Below are 21,477 nucleotides of genomic sequence, written 5' to 3' on the forward strand. Positions count from 1 at the left end.
TTCTATTTGAACATTAGGGGGTTGAATTGATGACCTCCCCTTTCCTACCTTAATCAATCTGTGATTCTGTGTTCTTTTATATTTTCCCAACAATTAATGATTTTTAAGAAAACTTCTATTCGTTACTACTGTTCTGGTAAAACTAGTGAGGAATATATCTTATAGTTGGAGTCAGTTATTTTAATATTGTGTAATATGAACCTTCTGAAGAAGTAAAGGAGGCAAGACTATCAGGATAAAAATGATTGCTGTTTTCACCTTCATAGCAAGTGTGTGAATGTCACAGTAGCCACCTGCTAATGCTGATGTGGGATTACAGCTACAGATGAGGTGTCTAATAGCTAGTGATTAAGGAAAGACTTTTCTTTGTTGTATCATTCCATTACAAAAATAAATGAAAAAAACGACAGTGGTTTCATGATGCCAGGATCCAGACTGAGTCAAGTGGCTATCTGCAGGAAATAGAAAATTAAATTGTTTAAAATAAGTTATCTAACTTCTAAAATTTCTTTCTTTTGTTTTGATATTCAGTGGAAGCTCTACATTTGGGAACACTGATGGCAGCACATGGCTACTTTTTTCCAATCTCAGACCATGTTCTAACACTAAAGGATGATGGCACCTTTTATCGATTCCAGGTAAGTGTTTTTGAGATATCCTTGACTTGTGCAAGGGGAGGTTTATGTTAAAGACCTCACACTAAGGTTTATAGCATATTTTAACACTACTTTCTCTCTTATGTAACCTAGTAAGTGGTAGCAATTCCTCTTAAAGTTAAAAGTGGTAGAAGGATTAAATTTAGAAAATAAGGACAATATCTTGTGCTAAGATGATAATGACCTTTTTAACCCCTAGACTTAGTAAGTGTGATAATGAAAATTGTAGAAGTATTTTTGAAGTATAGTAAAGGAAATGATATTATCTTATTGGCTATGATTCCTAAAATATTCTTAATTTAGAGGGGGAGTTATTTTTCTTATTAATCCTGTAGTAGAGATCTGATTAAGAATGGAGGGTAATGTATATACTCCTTCTTATGTGAAGATTTCCATATAGAACCATAGAATCAGAATCCTTAGAGTTGGAATGAACCTTCAAAGGTCATCTAGTCCAGCACTCCTGAAATGAACAGAGAAATACACAAGTAGATCAGGTTGCTGGGGGCCTGATCCCGCCTCCCCTTGGAAGTCTCCAGGGACAGGGCATCAACCACATCACCAGGCAGCCTGTTCCAATGCCTCACCACCCTCACTGTAAAAGCTTTTTCCTTTTATCCAACTTAAATCTACCCTCTTTAAGCTTGAAGCCCTTTCCCCTTGTGTCACAACAAACCCTGCTAAAGAGTTTGTCCCCTTCTTTCCTGTAGCTCCCCTTTAGATACTGAAAGACTGCTATTAGGCCACCTCAGGAGTCTTCTCTTCTGCAAGCTGAAGAGCCCCAGCTCTCTTAGCCAGTCCTTGTAGGAGAGGTGTTCCATCCCTTGGGTCATTTTTGTGGCCCTCCTCTGGCCCCACTCCAACAGGTCTATACCTCTCCTGTACTGAGGACTCCGCATCTGGATGCAGTACTCCAGGTAAGGCCTCAGCAGCACAGAGTAGAGGGGCAGGATCACTTCCCTTGACTGCCCAGGCTTCTTTTGATGCAGCCCAGGATACAGTTGGCTTTGTGAGCTGCAAGGGCATGTTGGCTCACGTCCAGCTTCCCATCCACTACTACCCCCAGGTTGTTTTTGTCAGGGCTGCACCCAGTCCTTTCTTTTCCCACCTTGTATTGGTAGTGAAGGTTGCCTCGATCCTGGTGCAAGGTCTTGCCACTAGATTTGTTGAACCTCATGAGATTCACCTGGTCCCACTTCTCAAGGCTATCTGGGTCCCTCTGGATGGCATCCCATCCCTTTGATGTGTTGACCGCACCCCACAGATTGCTGTCATCAGCAAACTTGCTGAGGCTCCGCTCGACCCCACAGTCAGTGGCACTAATGAAGATAGTAAAGAGTATTGCTATTTTAGCACTGACCCCTGGTGGTCACCACTTGTCACCGATCTCCATCCAGACATTGAGCTACTGACCACCACCCTCTGGACTCAGTCCTGCAGCCAATTCTTTGTCCATCGAACAGTTCACTCATCAAATCCATATCTTTCCAATTTGGAGAGAAGGATGTTGTGGGGTACCTTTGTCAAAGGCTTTACTGAAGATGAGATAGATGATATCAGTGGTTCTTCTGTTGTCTATTGATGCAGTGACACCATTATAAAAGGCCGCTAGGTTAGTCAAGCAGGATTTCCCTTGGTGAAGCCATGCTGGTTCTCCCATATCATCTCCCTGTCTTCCATGTGACTTAGCATAGGTTCCAGGAGGATCTTCCATAATGCGGAGGTAAAACTGACAGGTCAGTAGTTCCCAGAGTCATCTTTTTTACCCTTCTTAAAAAGGGTGTGATGTTGCCCTTTTTCCAGGGATTTCACCTGATTGTCATGACTTTTCAAATATCGTTGAGTGTGACATAGCTATTTCTCTCAGGACTCTGGGGTTCATCTCATTGGGACTCCAGTCGTGAAAATCATCTACCACGTTTTGGTGACAGCAACAACATCATGGTTTTCTAGTAGTACAGCAGCTTACAGCTCCTCCTCTTAGTTTCCCAAGCTGCATGTATTGGTGTAGAGGCACTTCAACTGGTCTTGTCATCTCCTTAAAGGATAACTCTTTAATTCTTACTATTTCCCTTGATTTTCCCCATTGCCTTCTCCTACTGTCCCAGCAGCCTTTTCATCATAGGATTTCCTATGTGCTGCAGTGGTGTCAGGAGCTCTCACAGCAGCAGGTCCTTCAAGGCCCCTGCTAGTACCCCTGTACCTCTAATCTAGCTATACCATCCCACACCTTATCATTGGAAAGCTCATTATCCTTCCTGTCCCCCTTCAGGCCTAAAATGTAATGATCAGAATAGAAATGAATTAGTATTAAAGTTGTATGTGTTCTTCAAACAAGTGCAAACACATTTCTATGTCAGTTCCTATTGCATATGAAAAACATATGCCGATGCTTCAGAACAAGCTAGAAGGAACGTTCAGTGTATATGTATTAACATACCTGTGTATTTGTATTTTATTATATTAGATTTCAACCTCAGGGCTTGGAGAGCAGAAATGTTGATTTCCTAATAGTGAATAGCAAGCTAGAACTTTACAGAGCACCACCATCTATGACAAATATAACAGAAGACTATCTCTTTATAATATAAATAATCTCTTTATATATAAATATATATATATATATAATCTCTTTTAATAATCTCTTTATAATATAAATTCCTAGAGCAGGAATTTGTTTTTTTCGTTTTTTTTTCCCATGTTCCACCTTCAGCAGTGGTGGTTGTACTCTGTATTGCTATTAAGAGATGGTCAAGGCAGATAACAGCAACAGCTGCTTCAAGATCTTCCCTGGATATTTGCTGTTTTGAAGTGATCACGACTATGAAACTCGTGATAGTAATTCCAGTCTGGAAACCCTGCTCTGTTAGATCTAACTGTGTTAAATACTTATTGAAAAATATCTGTTCAAATGAAATATATTATTTTCAAGATATTTCAATTTAAATTTGTCTTTAAAAATGTTTGAATAAGGAGTCATTAAATAGTAGAATAAAACTGAGATTGTGGTCTTTAGGATCCAGAAGAAAACAGTGGTACATTGGAGATCAAACATAGTCTAAAGCATTGTACTAAGTGAATTGCTGTCCAGTACTTTCATTGATATTTTGGCTTCAGTTCTATTCTACAGAGTCACATAAGGGAAGACAAAGAGTCATAGTATTTGGTCTGAAATAAAAATCTTGAGTGAGTATCACTAAATATCTACAACATGACCTCATAAGAAAGAGAATGGCTACTGCTTAAATGTATACAGTATTATTGTATGCTTGTATCGAGTCCTGTGGTTCATACAGTGCAAAAAACCCTGCTCTTCAGCAGGACAGTACATTATATCTGTGTGTGGGTAATACAAAAAGAAATCACTCCAAGCCTCCTCCCCAGGATCCACAATCGTTTCTGATTCTGGAGAGAGAATATGAAGAAAAAAGTTTTCCCTCCTGTGGTTCTTCATCCTCATATTCAGTATAAATAAGAGAGTGATGGCATATGGGTGAAGAGGTTTACTGCTGAGGGAAAGGGATTAATGTGTTTGTGGTGTAAGAAAAAAGTGGAAAGAATTCATGCAGTGAATAAGGCTTCAGTTGCTGGCTCATTCCATGAGCAACGATCAGGACAAAATATCTGAGGATTTTCTTTATCAGAGAATAGGACAAATGTATAGGGGTGCTGAGCACTGACTTCTGCATTGCTACTAGCCTACTACTGATTCAAACTTGAGAAAACATCACCTCTGCTAGCATGATGTTTATTTTGAAGGAAAGTGTAAATGAGAATGAGTTGCACTGCGAGTAGCAAGCTTTCCTCAGAGAGCTCTACAGCCTATGTGTTTGGACATGAATGTTTAGTTAGGTTTAGATCGTAAAATGATGGCAATTGATTTATGTAAATTAAGGACTTAGCACCTATTTGACATATGCAAATGAAATAAGTTATTTTCCTCAAGTGTTACTTGGTATATAACTGCAGTACTACAGCAGTTTTCTGCTCTGTGGCACTCGTTGAATTGCTATTAGTATGCTAACAATGTTAAAACGCTTCGATTTTACCCATTTATGTATAGCACAAGATAAATTTATAGTGGTGTCAAACTGTTACCTGGACTTGTACCAGCCAGATTTGTCATTAAAATTCCACATTGCTTACCAAAACAAGGCTAACATAAAATCTGCTACTGAGGCTATTAATTTGAAAGATGAAGATAACTCTATAGAGAAAACAACTGTGAATGTGTGAATGCTGCACTGGAATAGCGGTGTAAATGCTTCAGAAACAGAACCCCCTGAGTGTTGGACAGGATTTATAAATTTCTAGATATTAAATAGAAAGAGAAAACAGCGCACCTGCCAGCACTGAAAAGTTCAAAAGCTATCCCTGCAGAGAAACCTTTGCCTACAATAAAAAGACCTGACCTACAAAAACAGGCTAGCTAGAATAATGTTCTCCATTCAGTTCCTTTTTCATGTTCCAGAGGATGATGCATTCACTCCTGACAGTAAAAGTACTTCCAGTTTGTTTTAAACAAGCTACTGCTGTATAGAAAAAGCTAAAAGCAGAAGAGATTGTACTTCATTTGCACAAATACCCTTCTACAGGCAAAATTATGCTCTTTCTGTTATTACTCTTGCAACCAAGAGGGCTGTAAAATTGTAGTTGTATCTGATTTTTAAAACAATGTGGCTTTAGAAATAAACATTCCTTATTATTCTTTGACTTACTTTGTTTTAAATGGGTCAGTTTCTGCTATAATGACTTAACTAGAAGGGGATAGATAGATGTTATTTGTCTTAGAGGAAGGTGAGTTCTAATTGGTCTCAACAAAGCAAAGCAGAAACTTAGGTTTAATTATACTTTTTGAACCATCCTGAACATAAGGCATATTGCCTTTGCATGTTATTTAAAGCTGGGACCAAAGGAATTGAATATCTGCAACCTACTAGGAAGGTACTCAAAGGCTAATATATATGAGGGGCATAAATAAGACAAGCAAGATGCACTTTGGAAATATCTTCTAGGGGCCAGGCATTACTCACTGAGTACCTTTCATCACTATCCACATAGCTGATCATATGGCTGACTTGGTGAGGAGTCCCTGATTTACCCTTTCAGCTGCTATGCTTCTGTAAAGGCTTCCGAGGGAAAGAATGTTGACTTATTTTACAAACTACATACTCATTATAGTGTCTTTCAACATTCTTAATGAAAGTAGTGTTTTCTAATACTTTTTGTTTTTAAACAAACTTCTAGAATACTTGAGGCTTTTGATAACCACGCTCTCTTTTCTTTATGAGATTGATTTGTGATGTAATGTAATTTAATTTTCAGAGCTGAAGTTTAGATTCTGTTATTTTATTACTTTTTAAGTTGGAAGGCATACATAGAAAGAATGTGGAAATGGGAACAAAATTTCCTGTTTTGAAAGCTTGATTCTGTTGCAGATAGCAGCAGAACTCTTGCTTTTGGCAAGATGGTTTCATCTGTGATGTTTTCTGTCCTATCACTGTAATGCTTTCTTGATGAATGCATTTCTCTCTCTAACCTTGTTTTTGTGTTTCTGAAGTGGAAATATAGGAATTATTCTAGGGATCTGTCATGGTTTTATGATTTTTCTTATTGGTATTCCTCATCATAACATCATACAGGGCAATGGGATTGAAAGAGTTAATGTTCCAATTACATGGACTGAAGAATTTCTGGTGCCTGGTTCTCAGAAGAGAAGACTACTACAACCCCAGAGTACTTTGTGTTCCCGTTTTCCACTCAGAGGGAAACATAAAACTGCACCCAAATCCTGAGACTGCCTCTTTTCGCTGCTTAGTGTCTTTGTTGCAGAATAGTGTAGAGCATGAAGTGTGGGGGATCCTCATGTCTTAGTGGCAATTACATTACTGCCAATATGACTGAGTCATCCTGCTCAGCTAACCACCTCTGGACTCAGTCCTGATCTGGCATTTGGCTGTCTTAAACCTTTAAGGTGTTTTTTAATATCTCAGCTGTCTAGTCATTGCCCACTGTCTTGTCGCATCATATGTGCCTTAGGAGAGGCATTTTATTGGAAGCCATACTTTGCAATAAGAAAGAAGCAGGTTATCTTTTCTAGACTTGACAAATTTTGTTTGGAAATTGCAAGTATGAGAACTAATTCATTGTCTCTTTGGTTCATATTCAGCATATGCAGGTGCAGTTGAGGTTTCAGAGGGAAAAATCATTTGTCTTCCTGAGTGTCCTATCAGTGCCCTTTTCCTCTTTTTTAATTCTCCTTAGACGCACTTTTAAATTCTGTGATTCTCTGAGGAAAAACTTCTTACTTTGAGGGTGACAGAGAACTGAAACAGACTGCCCAGAGAGGTTGTGGAATCACCTCTGGAGATACTCAGAATCTGTCTGGATGCTTTCCTCTGTAACCTGCTGTAGAGAATCTGCATTAGCAGAGGAGTTTGACAAGATGATCTCCAGAGGTCCCGTTTCAGTCCTATAATTCTATGATTTTGTGATATGCAAAGGAAGGTTTTTGAGTGATTTGAATATTCCTCCCGCATTCCAGTTACTGGATTTAAAAAATTGTCATGGAACAGAACAGCTTCAGAAACAATTCTTTTCTTACTACTAACAGCAATCGTAGCTGAAAGATGCTTAATTATTTCTTTCCACAGTAATACAGTTTTCTTTGCATAGAATTTGCATAGAATTTTGCATAGAATTGCATAGAAATTCACCATGATCTATAAGAACTGATAGGCAACACTGATTTTCACAAGTGACTGTTTCATTATTTCAGGTATTCTTATTGATTAATTTAATGCTAGAGCAAGAACAGAGCTATTTGTTTTATCACAGGATCTCTTACCATGCATAGCAGCCACTTCTAACAAATTGTTTAGTACGGAATAGGCACTATGCTATGGGATTTTGTTTCATGTGACTTCATTAAAAGGAGGATTATGGATTTCTGTGGTTAGTATTGGCTTATAATATGTCTATAATTCAAGAGAAACAGAGTGCTTTTTTGAGTGCAAAACCAGTGCTTTGCCAATGGTCACAAAGATCCTTATGACAGCCTGTTCTGTTCTGAGTACTTAAATGGTTCCGTGATAGCACATGTTGTGCTTGGTAAGCCTCTTTTCTCTAGCTGCTGACTGGTCGCTCATTCAAATTGCAGATACAGTTAAACAAAGTGCCTTATCAGTGCAAATTGATAAAAACTGGCAGCATTGTTTCTGCCTGTGCTGATAAACAGTACTTGACTTTCTCCAAACTGTTCTACCACCCACCTTCCTTCCGGCTATAAGTGGGATGTCATGGCAAAATGACAAATGTTCCCTTTTAAATACTTGTTCATGATGAGCTGCTACACATTTCCTGCTGAGGAAAAGTAAAATTCTGTCAGGTTTTCTACATTATATGAAGAAAGCTAGTTGATATTTTATAGTTTTGCCTTTGATAATGGTCATGTTCAGTTAAAACATTTTATACCATGTCTGAAACTCTAGGGAAGGTATTTACCTAAGCAAGGTTTCTAGATCTTGAGACAGGGTACATTGGTTGTTTAATGTTTGTATTCTAGGAATACATGGTACTTAATGAATATTGTAATAATGCTACAGGATACTCTGAATATAATTTGTTAAACCAATCTTTGTTAGCATAGCCCAGGTATAGATAAGTTCATTTCTATGCGGAGAGCCTCCTTGCATGGCTGTGGGATTGTTTCAGTAGATCATGTGAGAGCAGCCAGCTTTCTTCTTTGCACACCCTTCCTCTTCTCATTCCTAACCTCATTCCTTGAGACCAGAGCTCTTTCTGTTGATATTTTCTTACTTCCTTATCTTTCCTTGTCAAATAAGGCAAAAAACATCGTCACGTAGTCTTCATAGATAAACTCTCCAGCAAATACTTCTGTGGGGTTATTAGACACCTGGACTGTGACATTGTATGATGAGTTTTGGAACAGAAAAGATGTGAACTCAGCCCTTACATTATAGAATTATATATCATCCCCTTCCTTCACTCTGCTGTCCACTTCTTTTTTAATATAGCCCAGGATACAGTTAACCTTCTGGGCTACCAGTGTACACTGTTGTTTGGCTCATGACCAGCTTCTCCTCCACCAGGAACCCCAAGTCCTTCTCCACAGAACTGCCCTGAAAGAGTCCTTCTCCCACTCTGTATTCACACCTGAGGTTCCCTTGACATAGATGTAGTACCTTGTATACAGACTTGTTGAACTTCAGTTAAGTTCACAGGGGCCAGGTTTCCAGGTCCCTTTGAAAGGTATCCCTTCTATCAACTGCACCACTCAATTTGATATTATCAGTAAATTTGCTAAGAGTGCACTCGATCCTACCATGTAGGTTGTTAGTAAAGATGTTAAAGAGCACTGGTCCCAAGGCAGACCCCTGAGAGACACCACTTGTCATCAGCCTCCACCTGGACCTCCTCGTGATTACAAACCTCTGACTACTAAAGTATTCCACTTTATCCATTGTGCTTGACACATGGAAGGTACATTAAGACCAGAACTTTAAGACTGATAATACCAAACATTTAAGTAAGAAAATATTGAATACGTCTTTGGGGAAATGTCAGTCAGTTCATCTATGTACAAGTTCATTGTTGATGAATTCTTTTTTCCACAGAAACGCGGAATTATAAAAATAATTTAATAGAATCAGATTTTATATCAAGTTTCAGTAAAAGTGTTTATGCTATTTTAAGTGTGGGTTTTAGATTTTCTTTCAAAATCTTAATCCTGTCACCTACTGCTATTTTTTATGCCTAGCCTTAGGAGAATTTCTCTTGTCTTTACTCCCTCCAGTGTCATTTCCTGCTTTGGAGGTGAATAATAGTTGTCTAGTCTTTGTTTGGGGCTTTCTTTTCTATGAATAAACCTAAAGCTTACCCACATGAAAACATGGTTTTCCTTAAGCATTCTGTGATGTATTTTATCAGGTCTCTATCTGAGCTCATGTATTCTTTTTCTTCCTGATTTTTTTTTAATTAATTTTTTCCTGTACTTTGCCCTATAGTCTTATCTCAATTTCAGATTAATTTTGGGCACATTCACATAGCTGATTGTGAGAAGACTTGAACTTTGTTCCCACTGGGAGCCTGCTGGCTTGAGGCCAGCCTTAGCCACCCTGCTGCACTGGAGCTGTTGAGCTGTGCTTCTCAGCAGGTCCCAATAAATGCATTCAAGCACCATGCAGACAAGGTCACAGCTTGCAGCTGGGAGACTGCTTGTGCCTTCTTAGTTCAGAGCCACAGCAAAAGAGCTCATACCTGCTTGTTATTCCCTGGCAGGAAGATCTGTGTCTTTCACAGTCACCCTCCTTTTGGAGGCTCAAACTAGGAATGCATTCAAAAGTCATATGTGCTTATATGTACTTTACGTGGACCCCTTTCCTATGTTACAACATTTTCTTTGTGAATTTTCTCTTTTGGCTTGCCTTATAACACAATATAAAATCTTTGATAAGGATTTATTGTGTACTTTGATAATTAAAACTTATGTTCTATTTTATCTTCTGTGTTTTTATCTCTAGAGGGATGGTGGAATTGGATGGCTTAGACTCCTCCTTACTAGCATACATATTCATGTTTGCTTTTTGAATGATTTTTTTTGAGGTTTAGCTAGTTGGAGACTGCTGGTATGATTTTACTGGTCTGTCATTGTGCTTTCTCTCTAAAGGTAACTGAACACTTAATAAGATCTCTTTCAGTAACTGTGATCTTCCTTCCACCTCTTCTACCATTAGTTAAGTTTCCAAAGGGACCTTCCTTGCCTGAGAGAATCTCTCCAAAGAGACCTTCTTTGGCATTGTCTCAAAATCTCATGGATTGGAGTTAAAATCAGAAGACAGAATTTATTTTTCAAATGTCGTCAGGGGAGGGGGCTATCTAGTTTCTCAAGAGAAATCTGAAGTTTTAATGAGAAGTTTTGCAAGTATTTTCAAAATCGTAAGAATCTTTGCCATGTTACTTCTGCAGAGGTCTTCCAGTGTATCTTTCTCCAGCCATCTTCCACCATAGCTTGCTACTCCTTCACAAACAGTATCTGAACTCTAGCCAGTTTCAGCTCAGAACCTATTTGAGTGGGTAAGGTTTCTATGTATTTGATATCTCCTCTCATTGGAATCTTCATCAGTAAGTTTAGGTTGAACAAATGTAAGTAGATGTTGAGCCTATGTTCTTAGGCGTCTCCTAAAATGCACTTTATGTCTCAAAGGAAGGACTCTCTCTCCCCAGGTCTGAAAACTTAAATGAAGGTAACTTGGTGCCTTATATTATTGACATGGTTAAATTATTTTTATACCTTCTTACTTCTCCAATGTTTGCTGAGTGCTGCTATTTTTTGTTCAGAATTTCACTTTCTCTTTCCATCTGTGCTTATAGTACTCATTTTTAGTGGCACAATGAAAGAATAGTTTGTAGGAAGAATGACTTGTTGCTTCTTTACTAGAGAGGAAAAAAAAGATGGCTAGAAATTTGTCACAACCTTTAAAGTTAGTTAGTTTGTGATTGTATTTTTTCATCCTTTAGCTCATTGTTATTACTTAGTAAAAAGCAAGTCTTATTAAATTGCAGTTATTAAAGTTGTTAGGTCATTTTTACAGTGGAGGGATTTTTCACAATATACCTTTAACCTGATAGTAGGTGTGAATGTGTCACCCTTCAGTCCTGTTGATATTTAGATAAGCATTAAAATAATTTTGAGGTATGTGGACAGCAAGAGAGGGTTCTATTTGTGCAGCTGAGAGACCTTTGAGAAAAAAAAAAGCAATAAGTAAGAGAGAGTGAAGCAGAAAGGGAGCCTAAGGAGGTACCTATGATTTGAAATACATCTGCTCATACTAGTCCACATATTTAGTTAGGTTAATCTAACTTCTCAAATTATATATAATTCTTGTGGGCTTATATATATAAAAGAATGCATTAAGTATAAATACCGTAATCCTTTAAATTTTCACTAGAAAGTTAACTTTTTAAAAATGAAGTTTTTGATGTAAAAAATCCCTATATTGTTTTATATTCTTCATTTGTTAGACAAGAAATGTTTTAGCAATGCCATTCATATAGATTTCATTCATTATCATGGTATTGAACTACTGATCTTTTTATTGGCTTTTCATTAAGAAATCGTATTTTAAATGATGTTAAATAATTAGGAAAAAAATAGACTTCCATAAATGAAAACAAATTTGATAACTATGAGAACAGGATATGCTAATTAGCATTTTTAACAAATAACTTCTAGAAAACAGTATTGAGGATTAACAAACAATAAAGAAACCTCTCCAAAACTGAGAACTGAATGTATCCAAAAGTATATTCCGTCTTTTCTGCTTCTAAAACTGATGCTTAGGTCATGTGATGAGTATGTTGCTAGGGAAGATGAAAAGAACCTCACTACCTAACCTTGTGTTTTTTGTTCCCTTAACTTTAAAAATAAAAAGAACACATTGTTCTTTTCCAATGCCATTCTGACACTAGTGCAATAAATGAGCATACAAAAGTAATTTTCTATTTTGATGCCTATTTCAAAATCGTCAAGTTAATATTATAGTAGACCTACCAAAAATGTAAATCAATTTTGAGAAACAGTATCAATCCAAGAACTGTGTAATGCTTGCATTGTCTAACTTGAATTCCCTACTGTTTTTGTTTTGTCTGTAGACACCCTATTTTTGGCCATCAAATTGTTGGGAGCCGGAAAACACAGATTATGGTCAGTGTGGAAATCTTTCCTATTTATTTCGGGAATTATGTATTATATGAATGAAAATATAATTGCAGTCTATCTTGTTTAATCATTCCACTGTTAAAAGCATAATTAATGTCATGTAATTCCTGTGCAACAATTGCTGATATCGAAATAAATGTGTTGTTACCCTTTTCATAGTTTATTAAAATAGAAGTCAGATTTGGTGTTAATCTGAGAAAATAAAAAATCCTCAAAGGGCACCCAATCTATTTTACCGTTTACATTTTCTATTTCTGCCAGGAAGTGTAATCATTTACAATGACAAAGTCTCAATGAAGCAGAACACATTTTATTGATAGTTCTATAATAGTTGTTCTCAGATTCTGACCCAAAGATGTAATGAGTTTAAGACTCTTATTTTTGATAATTGATGTGTAAAATTATTTGCTGTAGTTCTAATATGAAGTGCATTAGAAAATGCCTTTTTTTACTTCCCCATTTTTGGATTTCTATTCATAATTTACATGCTATAATTACTGATGTGTACTTAGACTTGCAAAAAATCCTCCAGGCTAAGCTTTTCATAAATGATAACCAGAATTAGGTGTCTCTTTACAGCAAACAGTAACCTAATTTTTCCATAAAAAGAAATTATCTATGTATGGTCTCCATTCCAGTGCAGACTGTAAGTACTCACCTCATCTGAAGGTAAGGTCACTTATTTAGGGCACTAAGCATGTAAGTGATAGCTTACCTTTAAAGAAACTAAAATTTTGAGTCTCTACAATCTTTTGGATATTTAGTTAGATGCTCACTTGTAATATGAATTCAGTCTCAGTGCTTGGGAGCTGAAAACTGCAGAGGTCATTCTAAGAATATGTCCTGGTTTCAGCCGAGACAGAGCTAATTTTCTTGATATTGTCTGGTATGAAACTGAGTTTTGGCATTTTCCTGGTTTATCAGTATTTCGTATTAGGAGAAAAATGATGTTGAGAGCACACCAGTGTTTTAGTTGCTGCTGAGCAGTGTTGTACACTGGGACGTTTCAGTTTCTCAGCTTCTTATGTCCTGGCAGCAAAGAGACTGGGGGGCAGTAATTGCTAGGAGGGGACAGAAGCAGGGCAGCTATCCTAAATTGGCTGAAAGGACATTCTGTGCCATTTGACATCATCCAGAACTATAAAACTAGGACCCACTCCCCTGCCTGGTGGATCCCCTTTCATGTTATCTTCAAGCAGAGGGAGGTGACTTAAGGGAGGAGAAGGAGTGGAAACAGGTCACAGCTTAGCATCTCAGGCAACCTTCATCCTAACCTACCTCAGTTCCTCACGTTCTCCTGTGTAATAGGTTTGAGGATCTGGAAAATGAGGGAGAGATGAATAAGGATGCAGTGGGAGAGCCACTTGTGAGATTGTCTAGGGTGAGGCAGTTGACTTCACACCTCAAGACTGCCTCCATGAAAAAGGAAATAAAAGTGACAAAAAGACTTCAGGGGACTGGGATGCTTAGTGGACAGAGTGAGCATACACGTGGCATTTTCCTCTATCTCTTGAGTGGCAGAGAAGAATACTGAGAGGAGCAGGAAAACCCATCTCATAAAACCGTGGCTCAGATGCTGGTGCAATCATGAATTTTGGTTCTTGCTGGGAGTGAGGCAAGAGGCTCAGCTGAAGTGCACCTACACCAATTCACACAATATGGGCAGCAAACAGGAACTGGAAGCCATTGTGTGGCTGGCAAACTGTGAATTCATTGCCATTACAGAAACAGAGGCAAATTACATTTGCAGCCTGAGGATTTTTTTCCCCAAAGGCTTTATGTAAATATAGAGGGAAGATAAGAGGAGAACAGAATACAGCTGCTTGCAGAAAGGATCACATCTCTATTGTAAATAAATGGTCATTAGAAGAATAAAGAAAACTCAAATAAATAAAACTCTAAAATCAAAAATAGGATACGAATGATTTGACAATATTGAATTCTATCACAAATGCACTTCAACAAGATTCTGCAGATTTTCAAACTAATTGTTACCTACTAGAAAATATAATAAATAGATTTTTTTTACTATTACAAATACATAAGTGCATTTAGTACATGACAAGTACTAAATGTTGACAATAAATATGACAAATATTATAGTGGTGTGCATTGCTTCTGTTTTCTTGGACATATTCTGAGCGAACTCGAATTTCTGCCTCCTAAAACAAATGAATAGCAGGAATTAAGTGTTTTTCAAGCAAGAAAACAAAAAATTTGCTTTATGTGTAATCTTTCTTTATCAAAGAAAATAACTTTCTATGAAACTGACCTTATTTTACAAGTCTATTAAAGCACGCTACAGCTTTATTATAATTTAGAAATTATGCCCAACCATTGATGTTTACTTATCTATACGTGGGCTGCTGTCCAGAACTCAGAATACAGCCAGAAAATAATTAATCTTTAACCAGGGATGAAATGAGTTAATGTATGTGTTACTTTTTTAGCAGAGCTTACTCAAAAATAAATATCCTTACAATTTTATAAAGTATGTCATCATCTCTAAAATATTGTTTGTTGCCCCATGTTAGCTTGTAACATTAAAAAGTATTAAGTAAAAAAATATATCAAAAAAAAATGTAAGAAAAATAAATCTTCCAAAATTTCAAGAAACTTCAAGCAGTAGTGCACTTCTATGTCTCGGTGACAAAAATAGCTTGGATTAATTTAATAAATATCAAAGTGAAAGTGTGCAGCCCTTGGTTTTGATTTTAACAAAATAATGACCAGATGGTCATTCTGACACTAATAAAAGTTAATATTCGCAAATGGCAGAAATTCTTCTTTTGAAAGTCATGCTGTAATATATCATAGGATAGATTCCTCAAATTGCAAATATTTTGTTTAAGTTAGGATTCTTTTATTCCATCTGTTGAAGATACCCATTTTAATGCCATATGTCTTAGAGTCCACCCATGCAGGACTTATTATTCTCTGCAGAATCCCATTGGTGTCAGTGGGATCTTATTAATGAAAATAGTTATGCACTCTCAACTTTTTAGTATTTGTGTTTTTGTTTGTTTGTTTTAAATGGATGGTGTAGTTTAACTCACTTAGCATTTTCTGTGAGTTAAATCATATTCCTGAATTCCAATTTGGTTTTATGACAGATAGAATCAAATCTCAGTTCAAAACACTGTCTCTGAAAATGAATGGCTGAATGTGCTACCTACCTATAATCATCTTTTTTCTTATATATATATATATATATATTTTGCTAATTTTTTTTCTGGCATTTTAAAAACAGCTCATGTCATTAAGATACAACTAAAGATGGAAATTTTTATATGTTTTATTTCCAAACAGGTAAATGTTGGTCACATACGAAATTAGAAATTATAATTCTCTATACATTTAGCCTCCGGTCTCATGGAATTAGTCTGTTTCTGCTGGAGGTGCAGTAACTCAAAACTGTTGCACATTTAAGGGATCCAAGTCACTGAATGAGATGAATAAGAAATAGAGGGGTCTAAGGGAAAAGTTTATTCACAACCAAATGCAAACTGATTTTATATTTGAGAATCTCAAGACAAGGTCTAAGCAAACCAAGGGAAATATCTGCAGCAATACAAGAATCAGATAAGAATTTCAGATGTATAAGATATGAAGGACAATTAGTAACTTTTAATCATTTTCTCTCTAGTATGCTTTTGCTCAAGTTCAGACTCAAAAGTGTCTGAGACATAAAGTCATTTACTTACACTGAACTGTGTATTAAAAAAGATGTTCAAAGAGAGTCAGGAGACAATTTTGTAAGTGCCAACAGTCACATGATGTAAAAGAAGTTGGAACTAATACTAGAAGGCAATAATCAATTGTATCTATATAATTGTAAAAGGATCTGTTTCAGCCTTGTGACTTTTGTGTGTGCGTTCCCCCTACATGAGTTAGAAATGGAGTTTTGCAGAGTCTTGGAAGGTTATGGAGAACAGGGTAAATAACTGATACTGCTACAGGGGTTTAAGAGCATATGACCATGTGTTTTATAAATTGCATCAAATTATTATATTATTAATATTAAATCAATATATTCAAAGTACTTTCTGTTCAGAAGAGTAACAAATCTTGAAAATGTATTTATGTTTAGTAGCCTTCCAAGTAAAGACATGCTGTAAATGCAGCATTCTAGGAAATTAGAACATATGCAGAATAAAATGCCTTAATTAATTACTCCCTTTACAATATATATGCTATCTACCTAGATTAAAAAAAGTGCTGCATGTAAACTTCCATGGTAATTCCATAAATATTTGTGATACTTCTGTCCAGCTGAGTTGCAGTAAAATGCAGAGATCATCTACTTTTGTAATGTGAAAGCTTTTGTCTCATAGCTATTGTTCTCCAGCATTTCTGTGGAATCAAGATTCTGCCCGTTTTAAATTTGCTTGATAATTCATCTAGCAAGTCAGTCCATAAAAAATATCCTTCCTAAAGGAAGCCTTCTTACCACCTAAGAGTAAACTGAGAAAGACCTCTCTCTGTTCAGCATCTGCTGCTCCTTTCTGAACATGAGCCACAGTGCTTCCTCTGCCAAGCTTGCAGACACACTAAAATGTACATAGCATTCAAAAAATAATTGCTATCCTGCACCTTTTTTTTCCCACATTTGAAATTTTTCACATAATTTTCTCACCTGCATTTGTTGTCTACTTACTTTGTGTATAACTAGCTTCAAGTCTCTATCTGAAATATTGATTTTCTTAAGGATTTTATTTCTTGCACATCTTTCTGCATTGTTTTCCATGGAATAACTGACAAAAAGGAGGACTGTACAGCAGAAGTATTATGTCCTTTCTTTGCCCAAATGCTCAGGAGGGATTCCCTTGGCAACAGCTTAGCAGTAAGCATTGTCGATTTGAGAAATATTAAGCAGTATTGCTTGCCTGAACTCTGCTGGAAAACTGCATGTGCTCAGCATCTCTGGAAATGAATCCATAAATATGAGTCAGTAGCTTGGGGCAAACTGGTAGCAAAGTAGCATTTTTCTTCTATATAAATTGTCAGATATGAATAAAAATGTATTTGCTAAAATTTATGCCATGAGAATAAGGAAAAAATTACCAGTATAGTGTAAATAGCTTGTGGATAGCTCTGCAATTCTGTAATCCTGAATCTTGATGCCCAATTCCCATTTCTTCAACAGCTTGTGGCAGCAAGAGTATGTCAGCAATGACTCCTATAAACAATCCTCTTGGGTCTTTAATAGCAATCTCTCTTGTAAGGACCTGCCTCAGAATATCTCAAAATTTACTGAATTTCCAGGAGTAGTAAAAAAAAAATGCCTTCCACTCATCTGAAGTAATTTACCAAATTGTTGTACAACTTGGTTGTCACTTCTTACATGAGTTCTTTGAGAATCTAGATATACAGAATGTGTTTGATTAAGATTTTGGTAGTGGGGCCAGGTGAGAACTAAAATCTAACAAGCAACATCATCCCTCAAGAAAAAATGGCTGTGTCTAGTACTTGCCATGCATAAAATTTAATCTGAGAAGAACCATGAAAGGGGTTCTTCTTTAAGGAGAACTGCATTAGCAGAAAGATGGTCTAGGTAAACTACTTTTCCTCTGTGAATTGTTCCCATTATATTACTCTTCAGAGCAACAAAATTCACTTCAAATTTGACTCATTAGGAGCCACTTCTGTCATGTAAGTGATGAGAAGTCTCACTCAACAAGCATGTCCTGAATTTTGTTCTGAATCCTTCTAATTTGGACACTGACAACCCACCACAGTGAGGGCTGTGTAAGTAGGAGGCATTTCTGGAAAATGATTCCCAATGCTCTCACCACTTCAGAGTTTTTCACTTAGCTGAATTTTTCTTTCTATGAATGTGTAATTTATCTCCACAGTATGTGTAACACGTAAAATGTGTTTGGCCAATCCATTTGTATTCATACTAAAGTAGGCAGCATTGCTTTAACAGTATTACTTTAAAAGCATTGAAAATTTGTACCTAGGTCCCCTATAGAGATACAATATCAGAATAAGTAAAATAAACATAATTTTTAGATTTGCTTTCAAATCAGCATATTAACCACACTAAATATGTCTTTCTTTCTTTTCTTTCTCTTTCTTTTTTTTTTCTTTTCTTCTTTGTCTTTTTCTTAATGTTTCATTATTAATATGGAAGTTAGAGCTTTCAGACCGTGACAACAAATGCATTTTTTTAGCCTTACCACTGTCAGCACTCTGCCGAGTGGGCACTGAATTGTTGCCATCCCTGTGGCTGGATTTTGCAGACTAGGAGAAAACAGTCTCCATTTTCTGACATCTCAGCCTTGTCTTAGATTGCACGTGCGTTAAGTGGTTTCTATGTAAAATGTATGTATTTGGATTTGTTGCATCACTTTTAGGAGCTTTGTAGCAAACTCAGGTGACTTCAGGTGTTCTGGGTGGCCTTTATTCTGTACCTTTTTTTTTTTTTGTCATCTTGCACAGTTTTACCTGGCAGCATAATCTGGAGAATTTTGTGTGTAAAAAGATATATTTGCTTTTTAATGAACTCTCTCTAGTTCTTGAACTTGCTGGCTTTCTGAAATTGGATTTCCTTCCTTGATTTATTTAAAAAATTTCAATTAATTGGTTATACTTTTCTAAATTTATAATCTAATTACATTCCTTAAATGTTACAGAAATGTGATCAAAGAGTAAAAGCTAGCGAATGGTAGTAGCATTACAGAAATTTTGTTTTGAACATTTGGATGTTTAGCACACAGAAATTGTCACAGTCTTGCTTAATGTCATTAGCATTTACAGAAGAATGTAGTATGTTTCCTGCTAAATAAGGCTGACCTATTTCTCCACCTAAAAGAAAATTATCTTTTTCTTTTTTTTTCTATGTCTAAGAGAAGCTCAACAGCAGTCACAAATACCAAAAATTATTTTTTGTGGGCAGATCTTAAAATGTCATAAATAGCTGTAGAAATACTGATGTTTTACAAATAAGAGTTGGTTTCATTTTCTCTGTTCTGTAGTCATGCTCTGAGCTGATTGTCCTGTAATTCTCCATCTGATGCAGACACTCACATATGGAGAACTTCTGTTTGCCCACAGGGCACTTTGAAATCCTTGAAGCTTACACTACTTTCTGTTTTCTTTGCACTTTAAATACTGACTAGGCATGACTAGGCGCTGACTCTGAAATAAGAATTTTGATTCAGAGAGGTTATAAATTTAATCTAGTTTCAGTGAAGAAAATGAAGTTCACAGAATGTTACTCCCACCATTGAGGGGTGAATAACACTGTTGGCACTGGGACGATTATGTAAGGAGCTTTAAGTTTGTGTATGGTGGAGGATGTGTAGGTGGGATGATCTGTGGTCTTCAGAGGTACAAACATACTTCCATTGGATTTAGCTGAAGCTTTCTTCATCTGCTCTGTATAGAATTAGACCCCTTTTATAAACAACCTTAAATTCCCAGCTTTAACTTTCAGTTGGAAGCTCTGTGTTTTGAGGTGTTTGTTTTTTCTGTCAGTATATTTATTTAATACAATGAAGAGGCAGTCCAGCTTCTTGATTCTAGAATAAAACTTGCAATTATCACTGTGATCTATAGACTTTTGTGTGAACTTTCAAGTAAAACTGAAAAGTTGAGCAGGAAACAAAAGTAATTAGCCATGAAAATGAGTTATTTTGCGTATAACAATTTAAAAATTTGAAGGAGAGGAAAGTCTATATACACCCTCTTCGTAGAACATTTCTGGTTTTCACTTTCACCTCTCTAATTGTCCAGGTTTTGTGAAAATCTGAACAGAGCTTTCAAGAGCCAGTAGTCTTGCTCCACAGATGTCATTGTTTTTTCATTCCATTTGAAATACCCATTTGTATAATGTAGGTCACTCCAAAAGTAATGCCTCCTATTTATTTCCATGGAAACTACGACAGCTACAAAAAACACTATTGGATAAAGCAAAATGTCTGCTACCGAATTTTATTTTTTTTACATAAACATCACCATTAGCTATATATATTCTCCATTAATGAACAAGAGGCCTCCATAATATAGAATGTCTTTCACATCACTGTTGCCACTGCTGAAACACAGCACTCACAGCCTCACTGTGCTGATGCTCACTGTTTGGTCTCCAGAAATGTTCAACAAGCATCAATCAATGTCAGTAGGTGCTCTTTTTTCCTGCATGTTGTAATTCAATCCCATACCTTTGCTTCATACACACTTCCATGTCAGATGCCTCTTGTCAGAGTGCCCCTCTGCTCTTGTCTCAACTTCTACTGCCCTACCACCAACACCTACATCTGATGTTCTGGGCCAACAAAATAAAATAGGAGGCATTATTTTCGGAGCATCCCATGCATATTTCTGACCATCTTTCAGCATGAAATGTTGTATATTCACACTGCATTTTAAATTGCTGGGAAAATCTGTTTTCTCATGCTAATCAGTAACTTGTATAGCATATAGCGTCTAATACCTAGTTCACTTTAGCCGAGGCAATTATGTTGATTGCAAAATCCATCAGAATATACTGGCACCAAAATAAGATTGTATGTGGCAGTCCATATTTAGCAAATTGAGGTCATTAATCAGACCCTGTTCCCAGTGTATCATTCATCCATATGTTAAGGATTTTTCAGCACCCTGTGAGGGAACAGCAAGCGCGAGCAGCTCTGCAACAGAAGATATATGAGGTTTGAGGGTGGCAACAGTGTAGGCAGGGGCTAATCCCTCACCAGCAAAGTCTTGAGTGACCACAAAGTCTTGGCTTCAGCCAGGCATTCAGGGCCGCACTGGTATTATAGAGGATTGGTTACAGGGATACCTAGCACAAATCAAGCAGGAGCAATGGAACATAGCTGTGCTTGAATATAGCTCCTTGGCCGTGGGGCAGAAGAGGTCCTGGAATGGGCTGCTTAGGATGCTTACAGCTCCATGGTGAACTGAAGGTCAAGAACAGGGTCGCTGGGGGTCACTTTTAGTACAGGTCTTTTTCATTTATTGCATGCTACATATTAGTGGACCTCCCCCTGTGCAGCTTTAGCCCTGTGCAGGCTTAAAAACAGATTCTGCATCAGAATAGACTCAAAGAACAGCTGTAACCCTATCTCCCTGTTT

The 21,477-nt window shown here is 36.9% G+C and overlaps 1 protein-coding gene across 1 annotated transcript in view; it reads left to right on the forward strand.

Moving 5' to 3' along the window:
- The window catches only part of RGS7 (regulator of G protein signaling 7), a 195,671-nt gene that overhangs the window by 139,695 nt on the left and 34,499 nt on the right, over nt 1-21,477 (forward strand). Inside the window, exons 5-6 of the mRNA XM_065729858.1 lie at nt 532-638; nt 12,330-12,381. Of these exons, the coding sequence (XP_065585930.1) occupies nt 532-638; nt 12,330-12,381 (159 nt within the window). The remainder of the gene's footprint in view (nt 1-531; nt 639-12,329; nt 12,382-21,477) is intronic.

The sequence above is a fragment of the Cyrtonyx montezumae genome, unplaced genomic scaffold (genome assembly GCF_038088225.1).
Source record: "Cyrtonyx montezumae isolate F1298 unplaced genomic scaffold, pur_monq_1.0 scaffold_0, whole genome shotgun sequence".
NCBI classification, from domain to species: Eukaryota; Metazoa; Chordata; class Aves; order Galliformes; family Odontophoridae; genus Cyrtonyx; species Cyrtonyx montezumae.